At 46.9% G+C, this 15293-nt stretch overlaps 1 protein-coding gene across 1 annotated transcript in view; it reads left to right on the forward strand.

The window, feature by feature from the left end:
- The window catches only part of LOC140190188 (scavenger receptor cysteine-rich domain-containing protein DMBT1-like), a 41438-nt gene that overhangs the window by 20418 nt on the left and 5727 nt on the right, over window positions 1-15293 (forward strand). Inside the window, exons 10-15 of the mRNA XM_072246703.1 lie at window positions 1122-1436; window positions 2112-2244; window positions 4916-5040; window positions 5762-6076; window positions 7789-8103; window positions 9815-10129. Of these exons, the coding sequence (XP_072102804.1) occupies window positions 1122-1436; window positions 2112-2244; window positions 4916-5040; window positions 5762-6076; window positions 7789-8103; window positions 9815-10129 (1518 nt within the window). The remainder of the gene's footprint in view (window positions 1-1121; window positions 1437-2111; window positions 2245-4915; window positions 5041-5761; window positions 6077-7788; window positions 8104-9814; window positions 10130-15293) is intronic.

Consider the following 15293-nt stretch of genomic DNA (forward strand, 5'->3'; position numbering starts at 1 on the left):
AGAGCAGGAATTGAGTGGGCGAAGCGGTCCCGACCCTCCAGACTATTGCCTTTGTCAGAGCTGGGGAGCAGCCAATACCTGCCAAAAGAACATCTGCAGGCACCCTGACCTCTGCAAGGAACTGGCAGCTGTTGGTGGACCTCGAAGGGCAGCTGAAGTTCCCCAACCATATCGCAGCCACCACCCTGCGACCAGACATTGTCCTCGTGTCTGAGTCTACTAAGCAAGTGGTGCTGCTGGAGCTGACAGTCCCATGGGGAGATAGCTTGGAAGAGGCCTTTGAAAGGAAGCTCTCCAAGTACGCAGGACTGGTCAGCAACTGTCAGCAGGCTGGATGGAGAGCGAGGTGTCTCCCAGTGGAAGTTGGTTGTAGGGGATTCATAGCCTGTTGTTTAGTTAGAGCCTTCAGCATTTTGGGCATCGAGGGAGAGAGGAAGAGGAGAGCCATCCGCAGTACCACCGGTGCAGCAGAGAGGGCCTCAAGATGGCTGTGGCTAAAAGAGGGGAGCCATAGAGTCATAAGTAGCTAGCCATCTGGACACAAGCTGGGGTCTGATCAGCCCCGGCTGGGTCACCTGGAGGAGGTTGTATGATGTTGAAAGACCCGAAAACACCCGATGATTCCAGGAACATCACTGAAGATATGTCCAGAAGCATCAATAGATGTATGTACACAGCAGGGCACTGGAGGGGGAATGTGTAAAGGAGATTTATGGGGAAAGTTATTTCATACAGTGGTGGCTGCCAGGAAACCACTGCCAGAGGAGGTCATTTCAGTAATCACAGAATCAGTGTTTAAAAAACATTTTAACAGGTATCACACATTGTAACATTTTACAATCAGGTATTGAGGAAAATGGACAGCGTGTGGGCAGCTGGCATTCGTCCCTCTGGCCTCCTGGTCAGCAGAATCAGGCTGGTCCAAAGAGCCTGTTCCTGTGCTATTCTCTGAGCTCGATGTTCCTTCCCTCAATCATTCATATCCCACCCAGTCGAACCCCATTCTCCCCACAGTCCAAGCCCCATTTCACATTGCAGAGTCGAACCCTTCTCTCATGTCACTCTCGACTGCTTACAATATGGGAATCCTCATTTTAAACTCATTCCCTTCTCCGTTCCAGGTCCGGTCCCCGTCCGGCTGGTGAACGGGAACAACATGTGCTCTGGGAGAGTCGAGGTCTATCATAACTCTGCCTGGGGCACCGTCTGTGGCAGGAGCTGGAATAGGAGTGAGGCGGACGTGGTCTGCAGGGTGTTGAACTGTGGGACGTCTGAGTCAGTAACAACAGATGCCTCCTACGGAGAGGGCACTGGGAAAATCTGGCTGGATGGGGTGAAGTGTAACGGGACAGAACCTGCTCTCGACCAGTGCGCTGCCAGCCCATGGGAGGTGAATGACTGCTCCCACGCAGAGGACGCTGGAGTCTCCTGCACAGGTGAGTGTGGGTGAGCAGTGAGGGAGTGCTTTACACTGAAACCTCTAGTGTGCAATTTAGTGAACCCAGGTGTTGAGCAGATTGTTCCCCTCACTGCATCACTGTCTTCAAGTTCCTCATCCACCGTGGTTCCTGGTTGTCAAGTCCAGCTGCAGGTGGTGGGAGATATTCGGATTGTAGTGCAGGCTGTCCAAATCACTGCAGAGTCAGAAAGTTTCAAGGCTGGAGGATTAGTTCCCTCGCTCCTAGCAATTAGAGGCCCTGTCCCATTGCTGGGTTGGATCTTCTGGATTGGATGTTGACCTGGATCGAGGTAGACTGTGAAAACGTGGTGGGATAATGGCATCAGATTGGGTGAACAAGGGAATTACCACCGAGGGCACAACTTCAGAATGGAAGGATGTCTTTTTAGTGATGAGGAAGAATATTTTTTAGGATGTACGTGGTAAATCTGTTGGTTTCATTTCCACAGGTGGATGTGGAGGCCCAGTCATTGGGTATATTTGAAGCAGAGTTTAACAGGTTCTTGAATAATCAGGGCGTCGAAGATTACGGGGAGTAGGCAGAATGGATTAGAGAAAGATAATTAATCAGCCATGGGAATGGCAGATCTGACTCAATGTGCCGAATGGCCTAATTCTGCTCGTATGATTTCTGGTGTAAGTCTCCCCTCAGCCTCTGATGCTGTTGCGGAACAACTCAAGCACGTTCAACCTCGGTCCTATTGCAGTCAGCAGATCCGTTGGCCTGTGGATGTTAGCGCCAGTTTTGAGAAAGCCAGTGGGGCCAGTCATTTGACAGGCTTCAGGTAATTAGGAACTTGGTGAGGGCCAATAAAAAGAAGTTCAGCTTAAGCAATGTGGCCACTGTAGGAGTGGGACATTGCTAGAGTGGCTCATGAGGCTCAGTAAGTAGAGGTGGAGGCTACAGTAAATTTCCTTTTCTCTTGGTCTATTTCTGTCGAGTATTACAGTGAGAATGGGTCCAGGGTCGTCGTCGTCATCGTTAGGTCACAGCAGGAATTTCCAGTTGGCGGACGATTTCCTTCCATGCCGCTCTGTCCCGACATTTGTCCACAACATGCCTAGTCTTGTCCAGCTTGGTCCAAGCCTTGATGTTATCCAGCCACGTTGTTCTTTGCCTTCCTCTTCCTTTCTTTCCCTCCACCTTTCCATATAGCAAGTCCAACAAGATGTTATCTCTCCGTGTAAGCTGTCCACAGTAAGCAACTTTTAGCTTCATAATCTTCTCCAGCAATATCTGTGGTCTATCAACTTCGGACAAAGCCCTCTCATTTGAAACTTTCTCTACCCAGCTGCTCTTCAACATTCGTCAATAGCACCACATTTCAAAAGCATTAATTCATTTCCTGTCACCCTTCTTCAGGGTCCATGTTTCTGATCCATACCTCAGCACTGACCACACGTAACACTCGAGGAAGCGGATTCTACTTTGGATGTCTACCTTCCGATTGCATGGTAGATCTTTTTGCTTCATGAACTGGGTCTTAGCTATACCTATTCTTTTCTGACCTCAACCTCACATCTCCCGTCATCTGTCAGACAACTGCCAAGATATTCAAACTTTCACACCTGTTCGATGTCTTGTCCATTCACTTGTAACGATACCATCATGAATGAGTCTTTAGTGGTTGTTCTGCTTACCTCCATCAATTTTGTTTGCTTAGGGTTGGTTTTAAGTCTGTAGTCGAGGCTTTTCTCATTCACTTTATTCAGCATAATTTGCAGTTTGCATTCGCTGTCAGCTAACAACACGGTGTCGTTCACTTACCTGATGTTATCCACCTTCCGGCCTCCGATTGGAATACCTGTCTCCTGATGGTCGCATTCCCGAAAAACCCATTCTCCGTAAAGGTTAAACAAATCCGGCGATCCAACACAGCCTTGCCTTATGCCTCGTTTAATACATGCCCATGCTGATAGCTCATTTTCTACCCTGACCACCGGTTTCTGTTTCCAATACAAGGTCATTATTATCCGCACGTTCGCCCATCCCAGATCGTACTTGTTCAGCACCTCTGTTGCTTCCTCGTAGCTTACTCTATCAAAAGCATTTTCATATCAATAAAGCATAAGTAGATGGTCTATTGTGGCTCAATGCATCTCTCTATGATGTTTCTCATCGCAAATATTCCTTCCTTTGTTCCTGAGCCTTTATGAAAATCAAACTGTGTTTCTGCAATTTCATTGCTGATTGGACCTTTCATTCTGCCGAACACTATTTTCAACAGTAGCTTGACGCAGTGAGACATTATGCTTATCGTCCTATGCTCATTACATTTTATTGTCCATGGCTTTTTTGGTAAGGCAATAAATACCGATTTCAGAAAGTCCTCCGGTAGATTTCTTGTCATATAACTGTTGTTTATTATCGCTAAAAGGTTTGTTTTTCCCTTTGGACCAAGTGATTTCAGAATTTCAGTGGAAATCTTATCTTCACCGGCCGCCTTTCTGACTTTCAGACTCCAAATCACACTTTCCATCTCTGACATCAATAATTTAGGTTGATTAGTCATTTGATTTAATTCCTCAATCCTGCTATCTTCAAATAATTCCGAGATGTACTCAACCCATCTGTCCATGATGGTCTGTTGGTCTCTTGGTCTATTTCTGTCGAGTATTACAGTGAGAATGTATCCTGGGTCATCGTCGTCGTTAGGTCACATCAGGAATTTCCAGTTGGCGGACGATTTCCCTCCACGCCGCTCTGTCCCGACGCTTGTCCACATGTTCATAGCATGAATTCCCACTACCGTCTTCAATACACCCAGTTGACGGTCCTCTTTAAGTTCATCATATCCTTTACCTTTTGGTGAAGGCCTTTATAATCCAGACTTCGTTCATACTGCACAATTTCTTCGCACTGTTCATTCATCCAATTCTCTTTTGCTTCCTCACATTTTCTTTGAATCAAGCGGTGTAGGGCTTTGTAGCGTTCATTATCACAATGTTTTCCCTTTCTTCTTTCTTCACTTAACTATCTCAACTCATCGGTGAACCAAGGGTTATGTCTTTTGCTCTTTTTCCAACAACCCAAAGTCTTTTCCGCAACTTCTGTCACTGTTGTTTTAAACTCTTCCCAGATGTTCTCCACTGCCATGTTGCTATCCTCGTCATCTAAGACTGAAAAGCTATTTTCCCTTTCAAACAAATATTCTATCTGTTTTGCTTCACCCGTAATGAGTACATCAAAGTCTATCTTATTTGATGGTTTGGACTCTCTCATCTTCTTCAAACGCATACTCATGTCCAATACCACAGGGTTGTGATCTGTATAACAGTCAGCACCAGGGTACGTTTTCACCTGCTTCACTCCATTCCTGAACCGATTGGGTACTAAAACATAGTCAGTTTGGTTTTTTACTGAACCATCAGTACTGGTCCACGTGTACAGTCACCATTTTGGCAGACACTACCAAGTGTTTGCAACCATTACCCTTTCCTTGCAATTCGCCCCAGGTCCAGCTGGTGGCACCTGGTAAGGGTCCCTTTCTCGGGGTTTCGAGCGATGGCCGACGACGGACCCAGCAGGAGACTGGTGGGGAAGGCGGAAGAGCTACGACCTTGGAAGATAATGGTCCAGGGTCAGTGGTGTGTTCTTCATGGGAGATGTGGGAACTGTGGGAGACCTGAGGTCTCTCTGATAACTATATGGGCAGTGAGCCTCAGCTCCTCAGAGACATGCGTTAAAGAACTGGTGCTGAAGCTGGGTGACCTTTGGTGCATACGGGAGAATGAGGAGATGATGGACACAACCCCCTGTGTTGCAGGAGACAGGTACCTGAGTGACTGTGGGGAGAGGGGAAGGGAATAGGCAGACATTGAGGGTACCCCTGTGACTGTCCCCTTCAATAATAATCATACCTCTTTGGATACTGGTGCGGGCTGGGATGGGAGGAACGACCCTCCGGTGGCCACCATCCCAGAACAGAAATGGCTCGCATGAGGGAATAATTTTGAGGTGATTGGAGGAAAGTATAGGGTGGGTGTTGGGGTGGTGTGGGGTGTAGTCAGAGGTCAGGTTTTACACAGAGAGTGGAGGATGTATAGAATGTGCTGCCAAAGGTGATGATAGAGACGGACACATTAGGGACATTAAAGTGTCACAAGTATGACAGAAAAATGGAGGGTTATGTGGGACTGATCTTGGAAGAGGTTAACATCGGGGGCCAAGTGTCTGTAGTGTGCTGTAATACTCTATGTTCTAGAAAACCGGCTGGCCACTCTGAAGAAAAATAGGTACATTACCAGGAGTGAACTAACTGGATCCCCCACATCACCCTCCCTCTCCCTGATCTGTTCCAGGTCCGGTCCCCGTCCGGCTGGTGAACGGGAACAACATGTGCTCTGGGAGAGTCGAGGTCTATCATAACTCTGCCTGGGGCACCGTCTGTGGCAGGAGCTGGAATACGATTGCGGCGGACGTGGTCTGCAGGGTGTTGAACTGTGGAACATCCCAGTTAATAACTAGAAATGCCTCCTACGGAGAGGGCACTGGGAAGATCTGGCTGGATGGGGTGAAGTGTAACGGGACAGAACCTGCTCTCGACCAGTGCGCTGCCAGCCCATGGGGGGTGAATAACTGCTCCCACGCAGAGGACGCTGGAGTCTCCTGCACAGGTGAGTGTGGGTGAGCAGTGAGGGTGTGCTTTACACTGAAACCACTGGTGTGCAATTAAGTGAACTCCAGTATCGATCAGTTTCTACCCCTGACTGCATTACTGTCTTCAAGTTCCTCATCCACCGTGGTTCCTGGTTGTCAGGCCCAGCTTCAGGTGGTGGGAGATAGTCGGATTGTAGTGCAGGCTGTCCAAATCACTGCAGAGTCAGAAAGTTTCAAGGCTGGAGGAGTAGTTCCCTCACTCCGAGCAATTAGAGGCCCTGTCCCATTGCCAGGTTGGGACTTTTGCATTCACCTTGCCCAGGATTGAGGGAGACTGTGAAAACATGGTGGGATATTGTGGTCAGACTGGGTTGTCAAGGGAATTGCCACCATGAGCACCACCTGAGAAGAGAAGAACTTCTCTTCAGAGATGAGGAGGAATATTTTTTAACAAGTAAGTAGTGGATCTGTGGAATTCATTTCCACAGGTGGATGTTGAGGAAAAGTCATTAAGAATATTTGAAGCAGAGTTTGATAGGTACTTGATTAATCAGGGCGTCGAAGATTACGCAAAGAAGGCAGCATAGTTTTGAGAAAGAAAATTAATCAGCCTTGGGAAAGGCAGATCCGACTTGATGTGCCAAATGCTCTAATTCTGCTCCGTTATCTGATGGTGTAAGTCTCCGCTCAGCCTCTGATACTTTTGGGGAACAACTCAAGTATCTTCAACCTTCTTATCCCTATTGCAGTCAGCAGATCCGTTGGCCTGTGGATTTTAGCGACTGTTTTGAAAAAACCAGTGGGGCCTGTCATTCAACAGGGTTCAGGTAATTAGGAACGTGGTAAGGGCCAATAAAAGGAAGTTTGACTTAAGCTAAGTGGCCATTGTAGGAGTGGGACATTGCTAGAGTGGCTCATGAGGCTCAGTAAGTCGAGGTGGAGGCTGAGGTAAATTTCCTTTTCTCTTGGTCTATTTCTGTCGAGTATTACAGTGAGAATGGGTCCAGGGTCAGTGGTGTGTTCTTCATGGGAGATGTGGGAACTGTGGGAGACCTGAGGTCTCTCTGATAACTATATGGGCAGTGAGCCTCGGCTCGTCAGAGACATGTGTTAAAGAACTGGAGCTGAAGCTGGGTGATCTTTGTACGGTAGAATGAGGAGATGATGGACACAACCCCCTGTGTTGCAGGAGGCAGGTACCTGAGTGACTGTGGGGAGAGGGGAAGGGAATAGGCAGACATTGAGGGTACCCCTGTGACTGTCCCCTTCAATAATAATCATACCGATTTGGCAGTGGTGTGGGCTGGGATGGGAGGAACGACCGTCCGGGTGGGGGGGCCACAGTCCCAGAACAGAAATGGCTCGCATGAGGGAATAATTTTAAGGTGATTGGAGGAAAGTATAGGGTGGGTGTCAGGGTGGTGTGGGGTGTAGTCAGAGGTCAGGTTTTACACAGAGAGTGGAGGATGTATAGAATGTGCTGCCAGAGGTGATGATAGAGACGGACACATTAGGGATATTAAAGAGTCACAAGTATGACAGAAAAATGGAGGGTTATGTGGGACCGATCTTGGAAGAGGTTAACATTGTGGGCCGAGTGTCTGTAGTGTGCTGTAATATTCTATGTTCTAGAAAACCGGCTGGCCACTCTGAAGAAAAATAGGTACATTACCAGGAGTGAACTAACTGGATCCCCCACATCACCCTCCCTCTCTCTGATCGGTTCCAGGTCCGGTCCCCGTCCGGCTGATGAACGGGAACAACATGTGCTCTGGGAGAGTCGAGGTCTATCATAACTCTGCCTGGGGCACCGTCTGTGGCGGGAGCTGGAATACGATTGCGGCGGACGTGGTCTGCAGGGTGTTGAACTGTGGAAGGTCCCAGTTAATAACTAGAAATGCCTCCTACGGAGAGGGCACTGGGAAGATCTGGCTGGATGGGGTGAAGTGTAACGGGACAGAACCTGCTCTCGACCAGTGCCCTGCCAGACCATGGGGGGTGAATAACTGCTCCCACGCAGAGGACGCTGGAGTCTCCTGTACAGGTGAGTGTGGGCGGAAGGTGAGGTTGTGCTTTGCACTGAAACCTCTGGTGTGAAATTTAGTGAACTCCAGTCTTGAGCAGATTGTTCCCCTGACTGCATCACTGTCCCTCTCAAGTTCCTGATCATCCGTGGTTCCTGGCTGTCAGGTCCAGCTGCAGGTGGTGGGAGACAGTCGGATTGTAGTGCAGGCTGTCCAAATCACTGCAGAGTCAGAAAGTTTCAAGGCAAGTTCCCTCACTTCTAGCAATTAGAGGCCTTGTCCCATTGCCGGGTTGGGATTTCTTTTGGATTGGACCTTGTCCAGGATTGAGGTAGACTCTGAAAACTTGGTGGGATAGTGGGGTCAGACTGGGTGATCAAGGAAATTGCCACCATGAGCACCACCTGAGAAGAGAAGGACGTCTCTTTAGAGATGAGGAGGAATATTTTTTAGCGGGTAAGTAGTGGATCTATTGAAATCATTTCCACGGGTGAATGTTGAGGAAAAGACATTGGGTATATTTTAAGCACAGTTTGATAGGTTCTTGATTAATCAGGGCGTCGAAGATTATGGGGAGAAGGCAGAATGGGTTTGATAAAGATAATTATATCAGCCTTGGGAATGGCAGATCCGACTTGATGTGCCAAATGGCCTAATTCTGCACATATGTCTTCTGGTGTAAGTCTCCCCTCAGCCTCTGATGCTGTCTGGGAACAACTCAAGCACATTTAACCTTCTCAGCCCTATTACAGTCAGCAGATCCGTTGGCCTGTAGATGGTAGAGCCAGTTTTGAGAAAGCCAGTGGGGCCAGTCATTTGACAGGCTTCAGGTAATTAGGAACTTGGTAAGGGCCAATAAAAAGAAGTTCAGCTTAAGCAAAGTGGCCATTGTAGGAGTGGGACATTGCTAGAGTGGGCCATGAGGCTCAGTAAGCAGAGGTGGAGGCTGAGGTAAATTTCCTTTTCTCTTGGTCTATTTCTGTCGAGTATTACAATGAGAATGGTTCCAGGGTCAGTGGTGTGTTCTTCATGGGAGATGTGGGAACTGTGGGAGACCTGTGATCTCTCTGATAACTATATGGGCAGGGAGCCTCAGCTCCTCAGAGACATGCGTTAAAGAACTGGAGCTGAAGCTGGGTGACCTTTGGTGCATACGGGAGAATGAGGAGATGATGGACACAGCCCCCTGTGTTGCAGGAGGCAGGTACCTGAGTGACTGTGGGGAGAGGGGAAGGGAATAGGCAGACATTGAGGGTAACCCTGTGACTGTCCCCTTCAATAATAATCATACCTCTTTGCATACTGGTGCGGGCTGGGATGGGAGGAACGACCCTCCGGGGGCCACAGTCGCAGAACAGAAATGGCTCGCATGAGGGAATAATTTTAATGTGATTGGAGGAAAGTATAGGGTGGGTGTCAGGGTGGTGTGGGGTGTAGTCAGAGGTCAGGTTTTACACAGAGAGTGGAGGATGTGTAGAATGTGCTGCCAGAGGTGGTGGTAGAGACGGACACATTAGGGATATTAACGATTCACAAGTATGACAGAAAAATGGAGGGTTATGTGGGACCGATCTTGGAAGAGGTTAACATCGTGGGCCGAGTGTCTGTAGTGTGCTGTAATATTCTATGTTCTAGGTAACCGCTGGCCACTCTGAGGAAAAATAGGTACATTACCAAGAGTGAACTAACTGGATCTCCCACATCACCCTCCCTCTCCCTGATCTGTTGCAGGTCCAGTCCCCGTCCGGCTGGTGAACGGGAACAACATGTGCTCTGGGAGAGTCGAGGTCTATCATAACTCTACCTGGGGCACCGTCTGTGGCAGGAGCTGGAATACGATTGCGGCGGACGTGGTCTGCAGGGTGTTGAACTGTGGAAGGTCCCAGTTAATAACTAGAAATGCCTCCTATAGAGAGGGCACTGGTAACATCTGGCTTGATGGGGTGAAGTGTAACGGGACAGAGCCTGCTCTCGACCAGTGCCCTGCCAGCCCATGGGGGGTGAATAACTGCTCCCATGCAGAGGACGCTGGAGTCTCCTGCACAGGTGAGTGTGGGTGAGCAGTGAGGGTGTGCTTTACACTGAAACTTCTGGTGTGCAACTATCTGAACCCAAGTGTTGAGCTGATGCTGCCCCTGACTGCTTCACTGTCCTGAAGTTCCTCATCCACCGTGGTTCCTGGTTGTCAGGACCAGCTGCAGGTGCTGGGAGATAGTCGGATTGTGGTGCAGGCTGTCCAAATCACTACAGAGGCAGCAACTTTGAATTGCTGTTGACGAGGATTGAGGTAGACTGTGAAAACGTGGTGGGATAGTGGGGTGAGACTGGGTGGTGAGGGAATTGCCAATGATGGCACAACTTCAGAATAGAAGGACGTCTTTTTAGTGATGAGGAAGAATATTTTTTAGGAAGTACGTGGTGAATCTGTGGAATTCATTACCACACATACCACACCTGCCAAAAGAACATCTGCAGGCATTCTGACCTCTGCAAGGAACTGGCAGCTGTTGGTGGACCTCGAAGGGCAGCTGAAGTTCCCCAACCATATCGCAGCCACCACCCTGCGACCAGACATTGTCCTAGTGTCTGAGTCTACTAAGCAAGTGGTGCTGCTGGAGCTGACAGTCCCATGGGAAGATAGCTTGGAAGAGGCCTTTGAAAAGAAGCTCTCCAAGTACGCAGGACTGGTCAGCAACTGTCAGCAGGCTGGATGGAGAGCGAGGTGTCTCCCAGTGGAGGTTGGTTGTAGGGGATTCATAGCCCGTTGTTTAGTTAGAGCCTTCAGCATTTTGGACATCAAGGGAGAGAGGAAGAGGAGAGCCATCCGCAGTACCACTGGCAGAGAGGGCCTCAAGATGGCTGTGGCTAAAAGAGGGGAGCCATGGAGTCAGAAGTAGCTAGCCATCTGGACACAAGCTGGGGTCTGATCAGCCCCGGCTGGGTCACCTGGAGGAGGATGTATGATGTTGAAAGACCCGAAAACACCCGATGATTCCAGGAACATCACTGAAGATATGTCCAGAAGCATCAATAGATGTATGTACACAGCAGGGCACTGGAGGGGAAATGTGTAATGGAGATTTATGGGGAAAGCATAAGTAGATGGTCTATTGTGGCTCAATGCATCTCTCTATGATGTTTCTCATCGCAAATATTCCTTCCTTTGTTCCTGAGCCTTTATGAAAACCAAACTGTGTTTCTGCAATTTCATCGCTGATTGGACCTTTCATTCTGCCGAACACTATTTTCAACAGTAGCTTGACGCAGTGAGACATTATGCTTATCGTCCTATGCTCATTACATTTTATCGTCCATGGCTTTTTTGGTAAGGCAATAAATACCGATTTCAGAAAGTCCTCCGGTAGATTTCCTGTCATATAACTGTTGTTTAATATCGCTAAAAGGTTTGTTTTTCCCTTCGGAGCAAGTGATTTCAGAATTTCAGTGGAAATCTTATCTTCACCGGCCGCCTTTTGAGTTTCAGACTCCAAATCACACTTTCCATCGCTGACATCAATATCTTAGGTTGATTAGTCATTTGATTTAATTCTGGTAATTCCTCAATCCTGCTATCTTCAAACAATTCCGAGATGTACTCAACCCATCTGTCCATGATCTCTTCTTTTTCATATTACTGCTGTCTTCAATACACCCAGTTGATGACACGGTCCTCTTTAAGTTCATCATATCCTTTGCCTTTTGGTGAAGGCCTTTATAATCCAGACTTCGTTCATACTGCACAATTTCTTCGCACTGTTCATTCATCCAATTCACTTTCGCTTCCTTACATTTTCTTTGAATCAAGCGTTGTAGGGCTTTGTAACATTCATTATCCATTCAGAGTCCAGCCCTGTAGCTCAGAAGGCTAGGGAAAGGAAGAGGAGGCCAGTAGTAATAGAGGACTCGATAGTTAGGGGGTCAGATGGGTGATTCTGTGGATGCAGTCAGGAGACCCGGATGGTAGTTTGCCTCCCTGGTGCCAGGGTCCTGGATGTTTCTGATCGTGTCCAAGATATCCTGAAGTGAGAGGGAGAGGAGCCAGAGGTCGTGGTACATATAGGTACCAATGACATAGGTAGCAAAGGAGAAGAGGCCCTGAAAGGAGAATATAGGGAGTTAGGAAGGGAGTTGAGAAGAAGGACTGCAAAGGTAGTAATCTCGGGATTACTGCCTGTGCCACGCGACAGTGAGAGTAGGAATGCGATGAGGTGGAGGATAAATCCGTGGCTGAGGGATTGGAGCAGGGGGCAGGGATTCAAGTTTTTGGATCATTGGGACCTCTTTTGGTGCAGGTGTGACCTGTACAAAAAGGATGGGTTGCACTTGAATCCTAGGGAGACCGATATCCCGGTGGGGAGATTTGCGAAGGCTACTGAGGAGAATGGTTAGGGGGTGGGAATCAAATTGAAGAGACTAGGAGAGAGGAGGTTAGTTCACAAATAGAGAAAGCTAGTAGACAATGTGTGAGGGAGGATAGGCAGTGGACAGAGAACGGGAACGCTCAGACCGAAGATGTAGCAGAGAAGGAAGAAAAAGATAACAAAGTTGTTTGGTCCATTAGGGATAAACAGAGAATGGGAGGTGGAGAGTTTCTTAAATGCTTCTATTTTAATGCTAGGAGCATTGTAAGAAAGGTGGATGAACTTAGAGCAAGGATTGATACCTGGAAATATGATGTTGTAGCTATTAGTGAAACATGGTTGCAGGAGGGGTGTGATTGGCAACTAAATATTCCTGGATTTCGTTGCTTCAGGTATGATAGAATCAGAGGGGCAAGAGGGGGAGGTGTTGCATTGCTTGTCAGAGAAAATGTAACAGCAGTGCTTTGGCAGGATAGATTAGAGGACTCGTCTAGGGAGGTTATTTGGGTGGAATTGAAGAATAGGAAAGGTGTTGTGACGCTTATAGGGGTGTATTATAGACCACCTAATGGGGAGCGAGAATTGGAGGAGCAAATTTGTAAGGAGATAGCAGAGATTTTTAGTAAGCACAAGGTTGTGATTGTGGGAGATTTTAATTTTCCACACATTGACTGGGAAGCCCATTCTCTACAAGGGCTGGATGGTTTGGAGTTTGTAAAATGTGTGCAATATAGTTTTTTGTAGCAATACATACAGGTACCAACTAGAGAAGGGGCAGTGTTGGATCTCCTGTTAGGGAATGAGATATGGCAGGTGACGGAGGTATGTGTTGGGGAACACTTCAGGTCCAGTGATCACAATACCATTTGATTCAATATAATTATGCAGAAGGATAAGACTGGACCCAGGGTTGAGATTTTTGATTGGAGAAAGGCTAACTTTGAGGAGATGCAAAAGGATTTAGAAGGAGTGGATTGGGACAACTTGTTTTATGGGAAGGATGTAATAGAGAAATGGAGGTCATTTAAAGGTGAAATTTTGAGGGTACAGGATCTTTATGTTCCTGTTAGGTTGAAAGGAAAGGTTAAAAGTTTGATAGAACCATGGTTTTCAAAGGATATTGGAAACTTGGTTCGGAAAAGGAGAGGGATCTACAATAAATATAGGCAGCTTGGAGTAAATGAGGTGCTCGAGGAATATAAAGAATGTAAAAAGAATCTTAAGAAGGAAATTAGAAAAGCTAAAAGAAGATATGAGGCTGCTTTGGCAAGTAAGGTGAAAATAAAGGTGAGGGATAAAATTGGTCCCTTAGAGAATCAGACTGGACAGCTATATGTGGAGCCAAAAGAGATGGGGGAGATTTTGAACAATTTCTTTTCTTCGGTATTCACTAAGGAGAAGGATATTGAATTGTGTAAGGTAAAGGAAACAAGAAGGGTAGTTATGGAAAGTATGATGATTAAAGACGAGGAAGTACTAGAGCTTTTAAGGAATATAAAAGTGGGTAAGTCTCTGGGTCCGGACAAGATATTCCCTAGGACCTTGGGGGAAGTTAGTGTGGAAATAGCAGAGGCTCTGACAGAAATATTTCAAATGTCATTAGAAACGGGGATGGTGCCGGAGGATTGGCGTATTGCTCATGTTGTTACATTGTTTAAAAAGGGTTCTAAGGTTAAATCTAGCAATTATCGGCCTGTGAGCTTGACGTCAGTGGTGGGTAAATTGATGGAAAGTATTCTTAGAGATGGTATATATAATTATCTGGATAGACAGGGTCTGACTAGGAACAGTCAACATGGATTTGTGCGTGGAAGGTCATGTTTGACAAATCTTATTGAATTTTTTGATGAGGTTACTAGGAAAGTTGACGAGGATAAAGTGGTGGATGTTGTCTATATGGACTTCAGTAAGGCCTTTGACAAGGTTCCACCGGAAGGTTAGTTAGCAAGGTTCAGTAGTTAGGTATTAATATGGAAGTAGTAAAATGGATTCAGCAGTGGCTGGATGGGAGATGCCAGAGAGTAGTGGTGGATAACTGTTTGTCAGGTTGGAGGCCGGTGACTAGTGGTGTGCCTCAGGGATATGTACTGGGTCCAATGTTGTTTTTCATATACATTAATGATCTGGATGATGGAGTGGTAAATTGGAATAGTAAGTATGCAGATGACACTAAGATAGGTGGAGTTGTGGATAATGAAGTAGGTTTTCAAAGCTTGCAAAGAGATTTAGGCCAGTTAGAAGAGTGGGCTGAAAGATGGCAGATGGAGTTTAATGCTGAAAAATCTGAGGTGCTACATTTTGGTAGGACTAATCAAAATAGGACATACATGGTAAATGGTAGGGCATTGAAGAATGCAGCAGAACAGAGGGATCCAGGAATAATGGTGCATAGTTCCCTGAAGGTGGAATCTCATGTGGATAGGGTGGTGAAGAAAGCTTTTGGTATGCTGGCCTTTATAAATCAGAGCATTGAGTATAGGAGTTGGGATGTAATGTTGAAATTGTATAAGGCATTGGTAAGACCAAATTTGGAGTATTGTGTACAGTTCTGGTCACTGAATTATAGGAAAGATGTCAATAAAATTGAGAGAGTACAGAGGAAATTTACTGGAATGTTGCCTGGGTTTCATCTCCTAAGTTACAGAGAAAGGTTGAACAAGTTGGGTCTTTATTCTTTGGAGTGTAGAAGGTTGACGGGGGACTTGATAGAGGTGTTTAAAATTATGAGGGGGATTGATAGAGTTGATGTGGATAGGCTTTTTCCATTGAGAGTGGGGGAGATTCAAACAAGAGGACATGAGTTGAGAGTTAAAGGGCAAAAGTTTAGGGGTAACATGAGGGGGAACTTC

Source organism: Mobula birostris, chromosome 29, assembly GCF_030028105.1.
Source record: "Mobula birostris isolate sMobBir1 chromosome 29, sMobBir1.hap1, whole genome shotgun sequence".
NCBI classification, from domain to species: Eukaryota; Metazoa; Chordata; class Chondrichthyes; order Myliobatiformes; family Myliobatidae; genus Mobula; species Mobula birostris.